This window comes from Candoia aspera, chromosome 3 (genome assembly GCF_035149785.1).
Source record: "Candoia aspera isolate rCanAsp1 chromosome 3, rCanAsp1.hap2, whole genome shotgun sequence".
NCBI lineage: Eukaryota > Metazoa > Chordata > Lepidosauria > Squamata > Boidae > Candoia > Candoia aspera.
Window position 1 is genome coordinate 124,372,660 of NC_086155.1, and position 20,604 is coordinate 124,393,263.

Consider the following 20,604-nt stretch of genomic DNA (forward strand, 5'->3'; position numbering starts at 1 on the left):
ACTGTGTGTATATATTTGCCTTTCTCTTGTCATGTACCCACCATACACTATTTATATATATATGAAAATCACTTCTGTATAGTAGAGATAAGCTAATTTTCAAGTTAATTTTCCTTCTGTGGGGAAGTAAATCCTAACCAAGGACGCCTAAGGAGTAAAGATGATGCAATCATTTTTCCTGCGTACCTATCATTCAAGATTGAAGGCCAAGGGCCTTTCAGATGTTTGGCAACTAAAATGAACCCCAGCCAGCACAGACAATTTTGTTTATGGGGATTGTAGTCCGAAACTCTGGAGAATACCAGATTTCCAATTTTTAAACTGGGTTTGCACAATGCAATAGCTTGAAATGTGATTGGCTAATTACAGTTAATAACTAGCCAGTTATTTTAAAGTATAGTTCAATGGGTTGTGAAACCTATGCAATTGGATTAATTCAGCAAACTGTCAGTTTTAGCATGTTGTGCAAATACAACACTGGCCTACATTCTTACATTAATTGCCACAAATGAAGAGTACAGCAGACCAAAGCAAAAAGTAATGTAGTGGTACATTTCAGCTGTTCTTAAGCTATAAAGTCTTGATCCGACATATGGAGAACTTGTAGGTAGCTGAAAAAATTGCAGGGCATGTGCATTCTCACAAGCACATCTGGAAATGTATTCACATTCACATATACTGCAAATGAGGGTATTTTGAAAGTCTTGTGGACACATCCATCTACATCCAGCAAGGGTACTGCTGAACAAAAATTACTTTTATGCTTTGACTGGCAAGCTGAATAAAGACGACCATAAAAGCTGACTAGCATAATTTTTGGTGAAGATTTGGTTTGGGTTTTTTTTTAAGAATTGATATTATAATAGGTGACTTCATTGGGGAAAAACAGCAATGTTTCCATCTTCATTAATCTTGTTTAAGAAATATATACCACAAATATTCTAGGCAAGTCTATAATACTGAAAAGGTGGAAGGAAAGAGAAAAAGAGGAAGACCACCAGCAAGGTGGATGGATTCAGTTATAGCAGCAATGAGTGCACCATTAGAAGACCTGAAGGACCATGTTAGAGACAGACTGTCCTGGAGAAAATCTATGTGGGCACTAAGAATTGACACCAAGTCAATGGCACATTATCAAGTAAGCAATACCACAAATAAACGGGAAAAACTATGGAGTTTATAAGGTAATTTTGTGAAAGATATGTTGTAAGGCGTTTGATTTCAGTTGATCCAAAGTGGTGTTAAATTAACTGTCACAATCCAAATAATATTAGAAATTAAGAAGCTTGCTTTTAAATCATTTATTCAGTTTATATAACTGAAAAGAAATCATAACTACTATAAACTGGTCTCTTCACACATTCGAGCAGGAATATTATAATGTCTGTCATCTTCTGTTATAAGGGTTACCATGGGCCAGGTTTCTTCTGGATCATTGGGATAAAGGGTGATGAATTCTTCTGTTCTGTACTTGTACAGTCGATAAACCTGGATGGTATGCTGCAAAGCATAGGCTAGGAGAAACATTTCAACCTAAGGGGTGGGAGAACAAAATCTGATGTTATAAAGAGACAAATATTGAGGCAGTTTTGATTCAATTGAATAAAGATGTGTAAGGAAATAGGTTTCCCTCCCCATGCTCTCAGACTCCTGATCTACATAGGAAACTACACCCACAGAGAGTCAAGCATGCAAGAAGTACCTTGACCTACTGTATGTGCATACAGCTAAATCTCTGAACAGCTGCAAGAAGGAACCATCTCTGTGGCATATATGCCCTGCAGTTTCAGTTGTTTCAAATTTAGGCAAGCCTAAGCAACTTGGTGTCTTCTGGATATTTTGATTTCAACTCCCATCAGTCCAAGAGGCTTGCCAAAGGAGAAAAGACTATGAGAATTTTACCCCAACACATCTGGTGGCCATCAAGCTACCTACCTTAAACTCTAAAGACTCGACTCTACAAGCTTCTGAAAGCCAACTGCCTTCAGCTAACAATCTGATTGGAGACCTTCCTACAGAGTCTTCTCACCCAGATTTTTTTCTTCTACGACTTCAGCTCTGCTTCTTCTTTATACCTCCTTCTGTCACACTCCACTGATGCTTTTTGCTAACCTAAAGTTTTTCTTTGTCTGCTTTCAACTCTCAACTCTGTTGTTTAACTTTTTGTTTTCTCTGGCCAAAACCCTCCATCACATTTTAACAACTGGGAGACTGCAAGCTCATTGGTCTATTTGTAACTGCTGAAGAATATAATTAGAACATTTTCTCATGAACTGACTTTTAAAATTCCACCTAGATTTAAATTGTCTAGAATGCAACACCCTGGCTCCCATTCTCATACAACACCTCTCATACAATGCATTGTTTACAAATAAATGATGCAACTTTTGGGGGACATGCAGATAACCATTCAGAATCCAAATAACCTTATGGCACATAAAATATTATTAGTAAACCAAACCACACTTAAGACAACCTATTCCCACACTTTTTAAAAGAACCAATAAGCAGTGTTCCAGTATCTCTTATTCAGATAGGCACGAACACACCAGCTGCTGTTCAAACACTGAATAATGACCTTGAGGTATTTTTATACAAAATCTGGCAGATTGACTACATAGAAGGAAAGAAAAGTCAAACAAAGCATACTGAGCACGCCTGTCCTTTTTGTATTTGTTTTTACTGCCTATCTATCATGCCAACATACAGGCAAAACAAATTTCATGCTCATATTCTGATCCTTCGCTTTCTTAAGGGGATTTGCATTCACTTTTAACATGATGAATGTTTACTAATCTCCCTAAGTGGAAGCTTTGTTCCTGCATAAATCTCAACAGTTCCAGCTCATACAGAAGCCCTCAAGTGTACGCAAAGTCTCCCCACTGCAGGCAAGAGAGCTGTACATATGGAGACTGGTTCTTCAAGAGTGTCACCGTATCACACTCCTTAAATGTTGAAAGCCAAATGTGAAGGAACTATTGCTTGAACAAGGCTACAATTAAGATATTTCCATGTTAATGCACCCTCCTACACAATATTGCCTACTCTATAATTTAATCTCTATAAGGATTTGTTAAGGTTTGCGTTAATGACTTGTAACCAGTGTACCACCCATGTCAATTCTATAGCAATGGATCTGCAATACAGGCAGAAAGATTTATGTTGGCACAATTAAGTGCAGAATTCTGCCAGGCAGTCTTTTTTGGTCTGGTACTCAGTGTTATAAGCCTTTAGACACTTTTTGATCTCTAACCACAAGCCAGGGATTTCCACAAGGTATCATCTTGTTACAAGTACCATTCTTTTCAATGAAGTCACCAAGAGATTTACAGCAGCGTCATCAGTATCCTGACTCTATACCATGTGAATACCATATAAATCAGAACAGACTGTGCAGGTTCTAAGGAAACGCCTGATACAATGAAGAAAATACTTCTATTCACTCAGCATCTCACATATTACTCATGGCCACTATCATATTACTTTAGTTTATAATATTCATGTTATATTAACAGGGGATTTTAAATATTGAACATTAGGGATGTGCAAAACCAGTCCAGAGATTTGATCAAAGGCTGATCTGATAGAAACTCTAAATCCAGCTGGCTAAACTGTGAATTTGAACTGGGTCAACAAATCAAACGTATGTGAAGTGATTCAGTGACCCAGAAACACTCTTGCATATATGCTTTTTCTGACTGAACTGATAATTTGAATCAGATTAGAAGTGATCTCTACTGAAAACAGTCTGAGAATACTTTACATAACAGGTGGCATTATTGGTATTTAAATAAAATTAAGTAAATCAGAACTTACAGCAAAGCCAGCTGCCTAATGGAAAGACCACATATTCTAAGCAAAGAGTATCTCCATTTCATACTATACTATACACTCAAATGCAGAAAAGGCAGATGTTTACAGCATAACCAAGATGTTATCACATGAAGCTTCTAACTAGGCCAACGGCTGTACAAATTTCCTGCACCTCTATTAGTTTGGGCTGTTGCCGTGATGAGGCCCTCCTGGGTTCTGTTAAGCTACTGACTGTACTGGATTAATACTTACCTTTTCCTGTACTGGATTAATGTTTACCTTTACAGTAGGTATTAAATATTAGATCCATAAATGCAAGAGTTGTGCTTACTTGTTCAAGGCCTCCTGAGTGACCAAGTTGATTCAAGTGGTTTTCCATTAGCTGGGAAGGATTGCTGGATGTATCTCGAGCAAACAAAAGCCAAGAGAACACAGGAACCTCTTTGCCCTTCTCACTGTCTTCATACAATTTGATGGCGGTGCTCAGCATAAGAAACTTTACCGCTTCATAGAGTTTGTATTCCTCTTCTTCACTTCTGAAAAGCTCATCACAGGCTGCTTGCCTCTCTACAAAGGTCTTTATGTCACTCATATTTTTCCACTATAATAGGAAACACACAATATCTAGGTAACTGGGATGCAAAGATGTCCTAGTGAAAAGAACACCCTTCAGCACAATTGGTATTCAGACCTTGGCTTGAAGCCCATCAACTACTTGACATCTTTAATCAATTGGTAGCCTTGAACATTCTCTGACCATGCTACAGATTATTTCAACTTAATTATTAAGCTATTAAAAATGTCCAAACAGAGGAGACAAGGGAAAAAAAAACCCTTCTAATTGGAATTTATCATGTTCTCAAATTATTATAAATTGTCATGATCAACTTAACTACTTTATGAAACATATGTTATATAAAAAAGACAAGTGCCCAATATATTAATAAACAACCTCTATTTTGGTAATGACACCATGACCTATCATGATGAAATGCAGAAATATGTATTGCAAAAATTATTTAACATTTAAATTGTCTGTGTAACGCATACTTAGATTATTGATTTTTATGGCAGTTTTTTATATGGATCTATTTTATTTTTATATAAGATTATTCACTTCTTTTTTCAAAATGCTTTTTGAAATACTTTCAAAATGAAGTCTCAGCTATATGAACACCAATAAATGTGCCACAAAACAATAACCCAGTTTGGGCCTGTCTAATGAAAAAAAAGTCCTATCTCGTGTTCTCAAACTATAGCTGAAATTAAACTTGGAAAAATTTCATTATAGAAGAGGCTAAGTGTGTAAACGATGTATCATTCAGAATCCTTTCCCCAAATTTATTTTTCTCCATAGCAAAATGAGCTTAAGACAGGTCCCCAAAACTTCTCATGGAAAACTAAGGGGTATGTGTGAGTTGCAGTCTGGGAGGATCATTAATTTATTTAATAGATCTATATTTCCACCTTTTCAAAACTTTCCTGTGTGATAGTTTTAAAATTTAAAAATAGCAAGGGAATGTTATCCTAACAATAAAATGCATGTGGGAAATATTTATAAAAGCTAATCTATATGTATAAATAACAAAATAAGGAGTCTTAGATCAGCATTCTGAATTAAATTTCACTTCAACTTCTTGCTTCTCTTTCCATATATTCCATCATTTGTCAGCAATGCCCAACTACATTCTGCCCACGACAAAGTAGTTAGGTTGTATACAAAAGAATACACTGGTGCAGTTTTGTAATCAAAAGTGCAATATTTAACTAATGGGGGATCATTTCAGCCAGTCATTACACTCTGTCAGTGACCTCTGGTGGCCATTCTTGAACAAAGAGAATTTAAATTAGATTTCAATATGAAAAACTTGCCCTATGATTCATCAATAAGTCCAACTTTGTGGCATTAGCTCAGGTGTTTTTTCAAGTCCTATGTATTTCTGCTCACCAATACAAGGGTGGCTGTATGATCTTCCAAAAACTGTTTAGTGAGTGGCCATGATTAATAAGGAAACACTCACCCAGTACTTTCTGCATTTCTTTTCTCTTCGATAATCCTGCCCATAATAATGTATTTTCTGTAAACTTATTAACCCACAAAAAGATGTCTACCAAGATGAAATGCAATAATAAACTTGTTTGGTACAAAATTCTGCTTTTGTCACAACAGGCTTACACAACTTACTACTAGAAATGCAAAGATTTAAACAACCATGTAGCAAATGAACAACCACCCAATTGTGATCAATGGCTAGTTAATTAACTATGGAATTAATTATTTCCAACATGCTTTACTTTTATATGTTTAGAAATCAGACTGAATAGACAAGACTGCTAATCTGCAACTATTTTATTTTCATACATAATTTCTCATACCTTTCTTTTTAGTAGCATTAAACAATCTTTAATTTCATCCATCAGACTTTCCACTTTACTTGTCCATGTGTGCCTGAGTCGCCACTGTGTGATCCATTCATATTTGACCATCAACTTCTCTGGTAACTAAACATTCAGACATTAAATATTAACATGCTATAAAGTTGAAAAGATGATTGAGTATTTAAGTATCACATTTTTTTTAACAAGCCAGCTAGGTTTTTTTTAATGCACCAATATTCAGATAAATATCTATGACTGACAAACAAAACTGAAAAGCAAAAACTATCATACTTCTGTCTATGAAATAAAGTGGTTGAAATCTGAGGCCTACCGACATCAGGTCTTCTTTCTGGAGCCACTGAGGAAGTTGAGCAGCTTGGCAAAGTGCTTGAAATAGTGTTGCCCGGAGAGCACAGTAATTATCTCCTCGCACTCTTCTTATTGAAATAAATTTATGTGAAACAGCTTCATAGCCCTATATTAAAAATAAAAATCACAATCTGATAGAGAAGTTCCTAACAGTATAATGGAGTCGCCATGTAGAAGTTACCTAGAATTCTAAGCCAATCCTTAACATTTGCCAGATGTTTGATTTTTAGATAATCACCCATTAACTTTCATCTGCTAACTTGTCGCTGAATACATGCACGATATCATCCTCAATTTCCCCAAATGTCATGTTTGGACACCCCAAAATAATTTAATTTAAAAAATGGTTGAAATCTTATGAAATTTGGCAATCTACAAAATCTAACTGTTAAAAAAATGACTGAATTATAGGCATTTACATCATCACACAAATTCAAATGCTGGCACTATCCCGTGAAAAGACTGCTGGTCCCTGCTAATGTACCAGCTCCATTTAAACAATCATAGACAATCGTCTAGGTCATGACTTAGATTACTAGGAATGAGGCCTGAGAGGCCTTAGAACCACATCTTCCCCTCCCACTCCAATTTTTCTTTTGGTATGTGAAGAGAAGACAATGACATTTTTTATTTAACCACATAAACTCAAAGGAACTGAGCTTTACTCTAAGCTCCTTTAAACAAATCAAGATAAAGCAGCAATTTGATGTTCAAGTTGTTAACAGCTTAAATATCCTGGAAGGAGAAATGCAAAGATTTTGTTATGACAAAAACTTTGGGAAGGGATGGTGAGTGAGCCACGCTAAACAATAGACTATAAGTAAGTCCTTATTTACGAGTTATCCAGATGAGAGATGTTTGCCTGATGTAGCAAGGCTCTTTTTCTATTCCTATATCTTACTTGCACAATTGCTCTACATCAGTGTTTCTCAAACTTGGCCACTTTAAGACATGTGGACTTCAACATCCAGAATTCCTCAGACAGCATTCTGGCCAGGGGATTGTGGAAGTTGAAGTCTACATGTCTTGAAGTGGCCAAGTTTGAGAAACATTGCTCTACGTTCTTCCTATCCACCTCACCTAGAATTTCAGTTGCTAAAAAATCCTCACCCACTTCCGATATTGGAAAGTAATTAAATGTTGGGAACTCCAGAGTTATCTTCTTTACATATTAAAGATATACATATTTACATATTAACCGTCCAGAGTCCCCCTCTTGGGGGGAGATGGGCCGTAATAGAAATGTGAATAATAAATTAATTAATTAATTAAAAAAAAACAAGATCTGATTCTCAGCCATTATGTGAACAGAAGCTGATAAAATACTAAGATGCATAATTAGATTAGCCATTTCCTCTCTTTTTCAAATCTGCAAGACTCTTAGATGCCCAGGCCAAGATCATGGCTATAAAGCCCTTCATGGCAAATGGCTGGGTAATTTGCAAGTCCACCTATCTCTACTATGCCTGCCTCTCCCTGGCAGAGTGGCCATGCTTCAGGTTTCCTTTATGAAACAATGTCATCTATGTCACTGCAACTGGAATAGCATCCCTGCCCTGAGATTTGGATGGGCTTGCTCCTGTTGGCTTCAGTAAGGCTTAAAATCTTGGTTTTCCCCCTGAATGTATGTTGGGTGATCCCATCTGAAAAATGTGTTTGCTTTTTGTACCTTCGAGTCTGTTTTTGACTCCCGGTGATTGCCTGGATAGTCCCTGCAGTTTTCTTGGCAAGATTTCAGAAGTGGTTTGCCATTACCTCCCTCCTCGGGCTGAGAGAGAATAACTGGCCCAAGGTCACCAGATGGCTTTGTGCCTAAGGCAGGACTAGAACACACACCGCGCGGCGGAGTGAGCTCCCGTTGCTCGTCCCAGCTTCTGCACACCAAGCAGTTCGAAAACATGCAAATGTGAGTAGATTAATTGGTACCGCTTCGGCGGGAAGGTAACGGCGTTCCGTGAGTCATGCTGGCCACATGACCCGGAAGTGTCCTATGGACAACGCTGGCTCCAAGGCTTTGAAACGGAGATGAGCACCGCCCCCTAGAGTCGGACACGACTGGACTTTACGTCAAGGGAAACCTTTACCTTTACCTTATGTATTGCTATATGTTCATTGTTTATCTCTGTGTGTGTTTTAATCCTATATTAGCTGCCCAAAGTCACAATTTTAAAGTTGGGTGGCCATATAAAATAAATATAACATGAAATGCCTTACAGCTCGCCTAGTCAGGAAAATTTCTCCTTCAGTCTGAACAAAAAGTATCCAACTATGACTGAATACCTTTGTAAACACAAGGTGCACTGAAACATCAGTGAGATGAGCTGGGTGCACCTTGAGTTATTTATACGCAGTAACAGTTCCCAAACTGCATCCTTGTACAAAATGACCATATAAATTAGATTAAATATAAAGGCCATATCCGCTATAGCTTCTAAAAGTAAACTTTTTTTATTTTTCAATGTTGCAATTACCAGAAATATGAAGAACAATTTCCCCATCATAATTTATAATCATTGATATTGACATACAGGTATCAAGCACTGTCTTATTTGAAGTATCCTAACATCTGTATTTTTTTTGTAAATATTAAACATTGAGATTTCATTAGTATATGTTTATATTTATTACTGTATTTTCAAGATAAGAAAATTTAAGATTTGGATCCTGAAAAGTGAAATGCCCTACAGCAGAGAAACAGGAGAACAGACCTTCCGAATACATTCAGCATGGGATGTGTTCCCTCGCCACTCTTCTTGACAATAATCCATTATATCTACTTCCGGTTCAACGCTTAGTTTATTTTCTGGAAAATCTGAATTTAATTAAGACAAGAAAATTACATTTAAGTAAAACATCAGAAAACCCAATTCCACCTTTCTTTAAAAAGTATATGTACATGCAGATGGAAGTGGCCAGGATTTTCTGTCCGCTGCAGATTCCCTTTACCTGGAATGTCTGATCCTCCTTGGAATAAAATACATACACTTTTCATCTGTGAAATGTAATGTCTTATAGGAGTACCCATTTACTCCCTGCTAGTAAGGGGGGTGTCTTGCATGCAGATGCACCAAATATAAAAACATATATGACACTACATGCACAGAAACCATCTCATGATAATAACCCATGCTCTGGTAATTTCTCATTTGTGCAATGCTTTATGCATGTGACTGCCTTTGGAAATAGTACAAAATGTTGCAGCAAAAGTATTAACTAGAACTGGTGCTATGAATGATGGCTATGCAAATTTGAAGAAGTGTTTGACACTACTGAAGATCTGCATGAAGTACCTCTTTGAAACAGCCTTGCAAAGCGACAGGGTCTTTCATTTCTAAACAGCATTAAATATACAGGGTGTACCAAAGGTCAGGCCACAAAGACAATTTATTATATAAATTACATTAAATGTTGGAATTGGTTGCCGTTTTCTTCTAAACATTTTCTGACTCATTAGACATGACTTTTGAACATCCTTAAGTACAGTTTTTCCCTGATATTCACAAATTCTAATGTGATAGCCTATTGGCCTGTGGGGCCTGACTTTCAGTAGACCCTGTATATTTGAATACAAAAGTAATTACTATGGCTGCTGCTTTTATTATTTATTGCGCAGTTCAATTTGTTCTACTGTGTTGTGACTTTACTGTGTCTTTTAATTTTTACTCCAAATTTTTATCTTGGGATGTTAAAGTATTGCAAGCTGCCCTGGGAAAAAATGGTTTTGAAGGGCAGCATACCAATTTTCTAAAAAAGTCAGCAAGTGCTGGCTCCAGCTAAGACATTATGTCATAAAGAAGTAGTTCTGAAATGTACCTGAAGAGACTGTCCCACTCTCAAGTAACACTTTCTCTCTCTCTATTTCATCTGCATCCCGGTACAGGTCCTCCACACTGCAACAACATTGATACACACTTCATGTAACAGGAAAGACTGAATTCACAGAGATAGCTTTCTCAGCAAAAGGAGCTAGGCATCTTTTCCCAGGCAATGGATGTCAACTAAGGTTGTCCATGCTGCAAAACTGATTAGGAAGAAATGCTTCAGAACTCATGCAGCACCTCTTTGCTACTCATTAAAGCAACTGTATCAGTTTTCAAGCTTCTGCCCAAACTTGAAAAAAAGAGATGACTTGACTCAACTAATGTGACACTTAAAGCAGATGTATCTTTTTTCAGGATCATGTATAATTTGGGGTTCTTTCAGCATATTGAAGAATTTCTCCCCATCCCCTTGTTTAAATGCATGTGCAACCAGTATTAGGACAGCACGTACTTTGAAAATGATTCGGAAGTGCTTTGGAATGTGCATGAATGCAGCACCTCTCTGTTACAAATTATAGTAGCGACATAATTTTTAGCTGCTTCCCGCCCAGAGTCCCTCTTTAGGGGGAGATGGGTGGTGGCTAAATTTGAATAATTAATTAATAACTAACTAACTAACTAACTGACCACAAAGTATATATGCACTGATAGGGGAAGGGGGGAACTCCTTAAATATGTTGCAAGGACTCCAAATTATATACCGTCAAAAGTAAATAATCTGAAGACATACCTTTACTCCTCTGGACTATAACACCTCTAACAGATTGTTGCCTCCCAGATTAGAATGCATTTTGTTGGTGATAGCAGAACCTTAAAGGGGAATTAAAATCAGATTAAGAAAGCAGCTACTATTCCACTAAATATAGATATAAATATCTGTATAATCTAAGAGTGTGGCCCTAGTAACCCCTTGGCACAGTAAAATGCCTTCCACCAAAAGAGTGGGGAGGGGAATGATTTCCCACTTAACTTTAATATACCCTCAAAGTCAGTACCAGTGTTGGTCCCTGCACGCATATTCGAAAGAACTACCACCATCAAGAAAAAAAAGGAAAGAAAGCCCTGGTGCTCCACTCTCACAGTGTTGGATTGTGTCCTTTGTTAGATGTTCAGTTAATTGGGAGCAACTGACTTCAAATGAGCAACTTCCTCCCAATCAATTAAAATAAGATTACATGACATCTTGTAGCCAGAATCCAAACAACCCTGTGTGTGCACCTGAAAAGCTTTAGTGTAATATTGCATAAGGGATTTTCCCATTTTTACTTCTGGTGGTAGTCCGTTTAAATATATCAGATGCAGAAGAAAATGAATGATTTTTCAAAGGATGCTGCAGGAAAATTAATATTCCCATAAGTAGATTTACAGTAATTTGGATGTCACACTTACAACATTATCTTATTGTTTTAAATCAGTGGTTCTTAAAACTGTTTGACCCAATTACCCCTTTTCCTGGTCTCAGATTATGTCATTACCCACACACACACACACACAAAACCAGACTCTGTTGTTTTACACAAGTGTCTCTGCAGTGGCAGTCCCAAGCTAGATCCTTGACTCACAAACAAGCAATTACCAATTTTAAGAAAGAAGTTTAAGAACCACTGTTTTAAATGAACCTTTCCCAGCCTAGTACCTGCTAGATGTCAGAATAACTCCAATAATTTCTAGTTAGCATAGCAAACTTGTTATGTGGCTTAAAAATATCCTGGATCTAGGCAGGTAGGGCATAAATGAATACTAAGAGTAATAATTCAAATATTGTTGTACTGATCCACAACAGTGGAGTGAAATTGGTCTTCTAATACAGCAAGGACCTTGTGCAAGAGAACTAATTATATTTTTATTGTGTCAAGGAGCTGCACAAATCATTGCATAGCATCTCTTCTCAAGTTACATGGAGGTCCTACATGCCTCTCACAAAAAATCTTTCACTAGCTCTCAAATAATATTTCCTAAGTTCTGAGAAATTCTCCCATGTGTACATCTCTGACTCCAACCCTGCTCCTCAAAAAAAAAAAAATTTCAGAGGGAAAAAAATACTGACAAACAGCCAACTTGGTGTCAAACACAGTGTTATCAAGTGCATCAGATAGTAAACTGAACACAGAATTACTTACAGGAGTCTGATGAGCAAACTGCAAGGATGCTCAAGGGTAGGCACATCACCACCAAAATGCATGCTAAGCCATCCCACTGGGCAGAAGACAGCAATCTGTGATTTTTAAGGACTTGAAAAACAAAAGTAGGTTTTAGCTTTCACAGACTGGTACTCCACTTCTTTGTCTCAAAGCCTAAGCCCCTAAGAACAGCAGTGGACTCATTTTATCAGCTGTTCACTTCAGTCTTCATCAATCCAGCAGCCTCCCAGACACTTCGATCTTCGCTGGAAATTTTGGAAGTTGCAGCCCAATGTATCAGGATAGTAACAGGCTATTTTGATTTGCCAGTTGCAAAGCACACAAATGGCAGGATGCTACGAAGGTTGTAAATGCCTTCTGGTTGCAAAGTGCCTGAATGTTGATCACATGACCGCAGGGACACTGTGCGGGTTGTAAATACAAGGATTGGTCATAATATTACTTTTTCAGCACCATCGTAACTTTGAATGGTCACTAAACAAGGAGGTCAGTAAGTGAGATCTATCTGTATGTGTATATAGAGGTGTGTGTGTGTGTGTGTGTGTGTGTGTGTGTAAGCATGGCAGTCTGATGAAGGGAATTCCTAGGTATAATAATAGATCAACAGTAAGTCTAGGAATACTGTAAAGAACAATAGAACTCAAAATATAGTTTTATTTTAGCAACTGTCAATTCTTGCTGATCTTCAGTATAAGACTAAAGTGAACATTAGAGAAAAGGGAGACTGTACAATAAGTTAGATAGATCACTATTACAGACATTTTAGCCACAGCTGTTTGTAGAGACCTCATGTTCTCTTATATTGCTTTAGTTTTGTATTAATGGCTTTGAGAACTTTTGCACCAAGGCTCAACATTTTGGACTAGGAATCAAAAAACCAGGGTGTTATCACACTAATCTTTACCATGAGGTGTCCTCCTCTTCCTATATGGCTTTTAAAATACTTTTAATTACTGAAAGATCAAAAAGAATTAGAATGCCAAATATACAGACTTGCTGAAATGTGCTGTTTTGCAAGTCTGATCCCAACATAGGGAAATTCAGTGAAAGAAAACAAAACTAGGCAAATCTAAGTAAATTTTAGAGTTTAAAGCAAGGCTTCAAAGGAGTTAGCACTGCACAAGTTAAGAGGTAAATACACTCAATAATGGTCTTAAGTTTTAAATCTAGTAACGGGAATGTGGAAAGAAGCTATGTCAGAAAGCAGAAACAGCAGCTCATGTTTCTCTTTTTGCAAAACACAGCTGGCAGGGAGTCAACATTATGATCCTACCACACATGAACCACTAAAATACTTAATGCATACACTGAGCACTTGGAAACCTCAATTAACCAAGTCACAAACTTTGAAATAAACGTTCACAAGAAAACTGATGGCATGAACTTACACGTCTACAGAGAACTCCATTGGGCAAGGGATGATTGATGCAGGCAGCTGTTCTTTCTTCTTGGAATAATTCTCTTGATGGACTAGAGATGTTTTCAAGACATTGGCTTGAGCCCTCTGCAGGTGACATGCACTATCTTCATTGGCAATTAATTTGTGGCTGATGCTTGTGCTTGACAATTTATCACAAGGAGTGCCTTTTTCTTTTTTGCCTTTAGAAAACGATATGCTAAAAAACCCTTTTCTCCGTTTCTCTTCTGTGGTAACTGGAGGCCCTGATGCCTTCCTTGCCTTTGGCTGTGACATCCCAGGGCTACGAGAAAAATAAGCATATATGTAGTTCTGTGTTGCTTCTACCATTACATTTCATGCAAATGTTAGATCTGGGGATAGTTGCTTGGCCAGACCTGACCAACTTGCAATCCCCCAGGTTGAAGATGGCCAGATGCTTCTCAGTCTGTCACCACCTTGTCTCCACTTCCATGCAGGAGGTTTAATGAACCCCTACTATATTGCCAGAAATGACTAATGGCCCATATTTCTCTCAGCAGGTGTCTAAGCAAGAGATATGGCCAGAAAATGTTCCAGTACAGGAAAGTTTAGCATTTTCAAAGTTGTATGATGTTTCAAGTGATTATTCTAAGAAAAATGGAGAAACTAAAAACATATTGCAATTGAATATAATTTGATTGCCTACTTCCCATCACTGTTTCCAATATCTCAATTAATTAAGATCATATTCAAAGTCTATTAATGAATATCTAAGATGCCATTCAAGACTTGGAAAATTAATCTTGTTTATATGAGTTTTACTTTAAAATCAGTGCACATCTTATCAGCCATTCATATTTCTTAACAAGCAGAGCAACCTCCTCCAATCTACTGCCCTCAGGAGATGTTGAACTACAACTCCCAAATTCTCAGCCAGTATAGCCAATGATACAGTTGTAATCAAAATTATTCAACCCCCATTGCAGATCAGGTTGATTGTCAAAATGTACAGACTTTCAGCTGTTTGCAATGAACAAATCAAACAAAAGCAATTGAAATAGCTCAACACGATGACTGCTTCAAGTGGTGTCCCCAAATTCAACGAAAATGCAACTTATAATGACTTCTCCAGTCTCAAAATTATTCAACCCCTTCACGGTAAGCATCTTCAGTACTTAGTAGAGCACCCTTTTGCTGTTATGACCTGCTGCAAATGAGATGCATAGCCAGACACCAGCTTCTAGCAGCATTCCTAAGGAATCTTAGCCCATTCTTCACGAGCAACGGCCTCCAGTTCAGTAATATTCTTGGGTTTGCATGCTGCAACCTCCTTCAAATCCCACCAGAGATTTTCTATGGGGTTCAAGACAGGTGACTGTGATGGCCGCTATAGAATCTTCAAGGACTCCTTCTGCGTCCAAGCCTTAGTGGAATTTGAGGGATGCTTGGGATCTTTGTCCTGTTGGAAGGTCCAATGATGCCCAAGCTTCAGCTTTCTTACAGACGGTATGAGGTTTTCTCCTAGGATTTCCTGATATTTCAATGAATCCATCTTGCCGTCCACACGCTGCAGGTTTCTAGTGCCAGAGGATGCGAAACAGCCCCAGAGCATCAGCAAGCCACCACCATGCTTCACTGTAGGCAGAGTGTTCTTTTCAGCATATGCTTAATTCTTCCTCCTCCAAGCATACTGCTGATCCATCGGGCTGAAAAGTTTGTTTCATTGCTCCACAGAACAGAATCCCAAAACTTCTGTGGCTTATTGATATGATTTTGAGCATATTGGAGCCGACTTTTCTTGTGCTTTTGGGTCAGTAGTGGTGTACGTCTTGGAGTTCTGGCATGGGAACCTTCTGTGTTTAGTACGCACCTTACTGTGCTCGCTGAAACCTCAGTGCCTCTTGCCACCAAGTCTTGCTGCAGGTCTTCTGCAGTCACTCGAGGGTTTCTCTCAACCTGCCTTCTCAGAAATCTGGTTGCAGCCACTGACAGCTTCCTTTTTCTGCCCTGTCCAGGTAGTGTAACCACTGTTCCTTTAACTCTGAACTTGCGAACTGTGCTTCCGGCGGTGTCTCTAGGAACATTCAGTGCCTTCGCTATCTTTTTGTATCCTGTTCCTTGTTTGTAAAGGGCGATGATCTCTTCTCTTACCTTTGTGGACCATTCTTTTGACTTAGCCATACTGTATTTCTAACATGCAGTCAAGCATGACACTCAGCAAACCCTAGCCACTTCAGGTATTTCATGTGTTCCAGCTCAAGCACACCTGGTGCAACTAATGAAGCCCTTGATTAGTTGCATCAGGTGTCCTTGAGACAACACCTGTTTTGCATACTGTATATGTGCTGTTGTGATGGATTCTATTCAGGGGGTTGAATAATTTTGAGACTGGAGAAGTCATTATAAGTTGCGTTTTCAGTTGACTTTGGGGACACCACTTGAACCAGTCGTTGTGTTGAGCTATTTCAATTGCTTTTGTTTGATGTGTTCATTGCAAACAGCTGAAAGTCTGTATATTTTGACAATCAACCTGATTTGCAATGGGGGTTGAATAATTTCGATTACAACTGTATGCCGGCTTGAAATTCTGCAAATTCTAATACATCTAGTCTAACACATCTGGATAGGACTAGATTGAAGGATTAAAGATTTAAAGTAGTAATAACAAGAAAAAGAACAAGACAACAGCAACAAGTTATGCTGCCATGGAAAAATATTACAAAAGTTTGTTTTCCACAGATCTCCTTCTTTCCTCTGGCTTTCACTTATTCAGGATAATAAAATAGACACTTTCTGCTGGGATGGGATGGGAGAAATCACAACATCCTACTAACCCATGATGATTAAGCCAGAAAAGTGCAAACATGTTTGTGAGAGGGCAATTACCCCACAGTATTTATCATTACTATTATATTTTTATCCTGCCTTTCTATATGTATGTATGTATGTATAACTCAAGATGGTGAACATACCTTATATTCCTGCCTCCTATTTTCCCCACAACAACAACCCTGTAAAGTGTGTTGGGCTGAGAGAGAGTGACTGGCCCAAAGTCACCAAGCTGGCTCAGAAGCCATTCTATATATAAGGGACCTAAAGAATCCAGCTGCTAAACTTGTATAAACTATTCAAAAGCACAAAAGTGGGGTGAGAAGAAAATCTGATAAAAGAAACAGCAAAAATACAGGATACAAAATATCCCATCCCCCAAATCTTACGCTTTTTTAAAAAAAGTGGTTTCACTGTTACTTAGCCTACACTTCCTCCCAAACCAGAATATACCAATTTGTTGGAAATACAAGCAAAACTTGTGCTTTAAAGATACTATGTCATAGACTTCTGGTGGGGAAATGGCGGACTGAACAGCTGTGCCCGTGGCATTTTTTTCGGGCTCAGGCAGGTTTTTCCTGAAGCCCAGGAGTGTTTTTCTGGAATATGGAAAACACCTGGAATCACCTCATCTGTCCTCCAGACTTCTTGCAGCCAGATTGCAAACAGCATTGGCGCTCGACTGGTAAGTGCTAGCTGGGAGGCTGGGACGTCACCATTTCCAAGCCACGCTGTAGCCTTAAAGGAACACTAAGAGTGGCCACCCCATTTCTAAATCACCCAATTTCCTTTAAGTATGCATACCCTAAGAGAGGCTTTCTACAGCAAGGAGAAGCGAGTTCTCTTGGTGCTTCTTGTTATTTTTGGGATTTTTAAATTTTTTTTTAAGTTTTGGACTTTGTTTTCCATCCAAATATTAATGAGGACAGAGTAAATAATAGTCTCCCTGTTATTATTTTTGTACTAAACTTGAAGATATTAGCATTTTCCTACATGTTGAATCAGCTGTTTTGAACTTTATTCTTTCTGCTTCTACTTTCCCTGGGGAACAGTCTGTTATCTCACTTTCACTTGTGTAAACACATTCTGGAATTCTTTCATATCTTCGACTTTTGCTGGTTAAGCTCCTAGGGGGCACCATAATCTACTGCTTAAGACATGGAGGATTCTAAACAGACTTTCTCTGACTTCCACCGAGATTTTAAACAGATTCTTTCTGATTCCGACCAAGTTTTTATGCAAGGCATTTAGGACATTGTGGAAAATATAAGGTCTAAAATGTGTCATCCGGTTGGGGATGTCATGGATGAAACTGAGGAGTTCAAAAGCCACAGAAATGTCTCTTCTAAGAGTGAGATTGGGACTTCTGTTGAAATGCTGAAGATTGGATAGCCGAGTTGAAGAAATTAAAGGGAGAGATCGAGTTGCAAGCCATAAGTGAAATTGATTTTCTGATGGAATGCCATGGAAAAGAAGGGGTTATTATGTATGGGAGGTCTCCTGAAGAGAAGTCGGAGTTTTTGAGGGGGGCAGTTGGGCTGTTCAATTTTTTTTAAAGAAAAAAGCTGTGTGTGCATTGTGGGGATATGTAAATGCTCTGGTTTATTTTGAAGTAGGATAAGGGTTTAAGAATATTTATCTGGATTGCTTTTAGGGTTTGGTTGATTTATCTTTAACGATTTTGATTAAGATTATTAAGGTATAATAAAAATAATAAATGTTTGGTTTTGGATTTAATATAAGATTTTTAAAATTGTTGTATTATCAAGTACAATGGTAGACAATTTATATGTTTTTTAGTTTGATCTTTATTACAGTAGACAGAAATGTATAGAATAGTAGTAGGAAGGAAGTAAATAAATGTTATCTTGGGGGGGAAGTTGATTAGGAGGTGTGAGTGTATATGTGTGTGTGTGTGTGTATGCGAGGGAGCAAGTGTATTTAGTGATTTTTATAATGTGCCAATGGAATGATTTATAGAAATAATGTGATTTTGGTTTAATATAGAATAAGGGATTGATGATGGAAAATTGTTGTATATCCTTGCTGTTAAAAGTCAGAAGTCACCTCTTTTTGTAACTTTGAAAATTTTCTCTTGTGTTTCTACACTTTTTTCGTTTCTTTTTTCTTTGTAGTTTTTTGTTTCTCTGTAGCTTTTATCTGCTTAAACTTAATAAAATTCTTACATACATACATACACATACACACATATATATATATACACACACAGAGTAGATTCTCAGTTAACCGGAACTCAAGCAACCGGCAAAAAAAAATTGAATAATACAGTAGACTCTCAGTTAAACGGAACTCACTCTCAAGCAACCTGCAAAAATATCAAATAAATAATACTTTAAATAAAATTTAATAGTAACTCTCAAGCAACCAGAAGCAACATTTATCCAGCATCTACCAATCCCCATGGGTGCCAGTTAACAGTCTACTCTGTGTGTGTGTGTGTATACATACATATATACATACATACATATAAAGATACGTCATTTAGCTGATGAGAGCACTTACCTTTCTTGGGTGGGTTGCACCTGGATGCTACTTAGCTTAAATCGCTTAGTATTGTCTGTCATCACTGTACTGTGGGGACCAGAGCAAGTTCGACTCTCTGGCTGAGATCTCGGCTTATCTGGCTTATTCTCATCTTCCATCGCAGCGGCAAGAGCAGCTTTTCCATCATCAACTGGCTTACAAAACAGCTCATCTTTATTGGTGCTCATCTCTAGAGGGTTGGCCAAATGACTAATATGAGAAGGTTGGCAAAAGACAGGATTTTAAGTGCCTTACAAGAAAAAGCATCCGGCCAGTAACAGATACCCTATAGCAGTATTTCTCAACCATAGCAACTTTAAAATGGGTGGACTTCAACTCCCAAAATTCCTCAGCCAGCCATGCTGAGTTGAGGAATTCTGGGAGTTGAAGTCCACCCACCTTAAAGTTGCTGAGGTTGAAAAACACTGCTGTATAGGCATTGTACTGAATGTAGGTAATAATAGCTCAAAGTCCTTACAGGGCTCCGTAAACCAACAATCCTAAAGGTCTTTGAGAAATGGGAGGTAGCCCCAAAAAGACTAAGTAAAGTTACTCTAAATCAACGTCATTAGGACTGAGTTGCAAGAACTACGTGAAAAGGAACGAAATGGGGCTTCAAAACTGAATGTTGTCTACCTTTCGGTCGTTTGCAAACCTCCCATGAGACTCGACAAGACGCAATTCTCAGGAAATATCGAAGGCTCCTAATATCCAGCATTATTCCCATCTCCTTAAAGCGCTACAGGAATAAAACAACAGAGTAGGTACCGAATCTTTAATGTTACCTTTTACTGCAGTAAGTTTCGTACTCTCGAACGACACCAGAAAGGAACGCACGGGCGTTTTGCGGAATCACTTTGCTTCCGTAGTCTCTATAGATTGCTGATTATAGACATATACATATCAGAGATCACTTCCGAGTTCGCTTTGAACTAACAAGGGAGTTTACTGTACAGTACGGTAAAAATATGAGCATGGTTAGATTAGGAAGCAGGAAATGTCTGCAGCAGTGTTTCTCAGCCGTGGCAACTTTCAGATGTGTGGACTTCAACTCCCAGAATTCTCCAGCCAGCCAGTTGTCATGGTTGAGAAACACTGGTCTGCAGTCTGCACTACGACATCGCCAGATATAAAACAAACTGGAATCCTTGACCTTTGGAACAGAGCGTTACTTTAGAAAAGTAAAAGCTTTCCTACAATTTACAGTCCAACGCGTGAGCCTCACGCTTTCCTGGGACGGGAAGAAAGTTGCGTTGAAGCTCACTATTAACATTCCGCGTTTGAAACAGAGTTTAGTCCAGGTTTAGTTACGGTTTCCAACCCAAAGATT

The 20,604-nt window shown here is 38.1% G+C and overlaps 1 protein-coding gene across 2 annotated transcripts; it reads right to left on the reverse strand.

Moving 5' to 3' along the window:
* Positions 1-1,286: 1,286 nt before the first annotated feature.
* Positions 1,287-20,216, reverse strand: OTULIN (OTU deubiquitinase with linear linkage specificity). Of its 2 annotated transcripts, none has more exons than XM_063298757.1 (9): positions 20,060-20,216; positions 19,254-19,464; positions 13,912-14,223; positions 10,375-10,451; positions 9,270-9,373; positions 6,524-6,667; positions 6,190-6,315; positions 4,145-4,414; positions 1,287-1,533 (listed from the first exon to the last, which is right to left on the reverse strand). In XM_063298757.1, exons 2-9 carry the CDS (start codon positions 19,460-19,462, stop codon positions 1,339-1,341), a joined length of 1,437 nt encoding a protein of 478 aa, XP_063154827.1. In that variant the 5' UTR covers positions 19,463-19,464; positions 20,060-20,216; the 3' UTR covers positions 1,287-1,338. The 2 variants fall into 2 exon arrangements, with proteins under 2 accessions (XP_063154827.1, XP_063154826.1); XM_063298756.1 differs by having other exon boundaries at positions 19,254-19,484.
* Between the last annotated feature and the right edge of the window lie 388 nt (positions 20,217-20,604).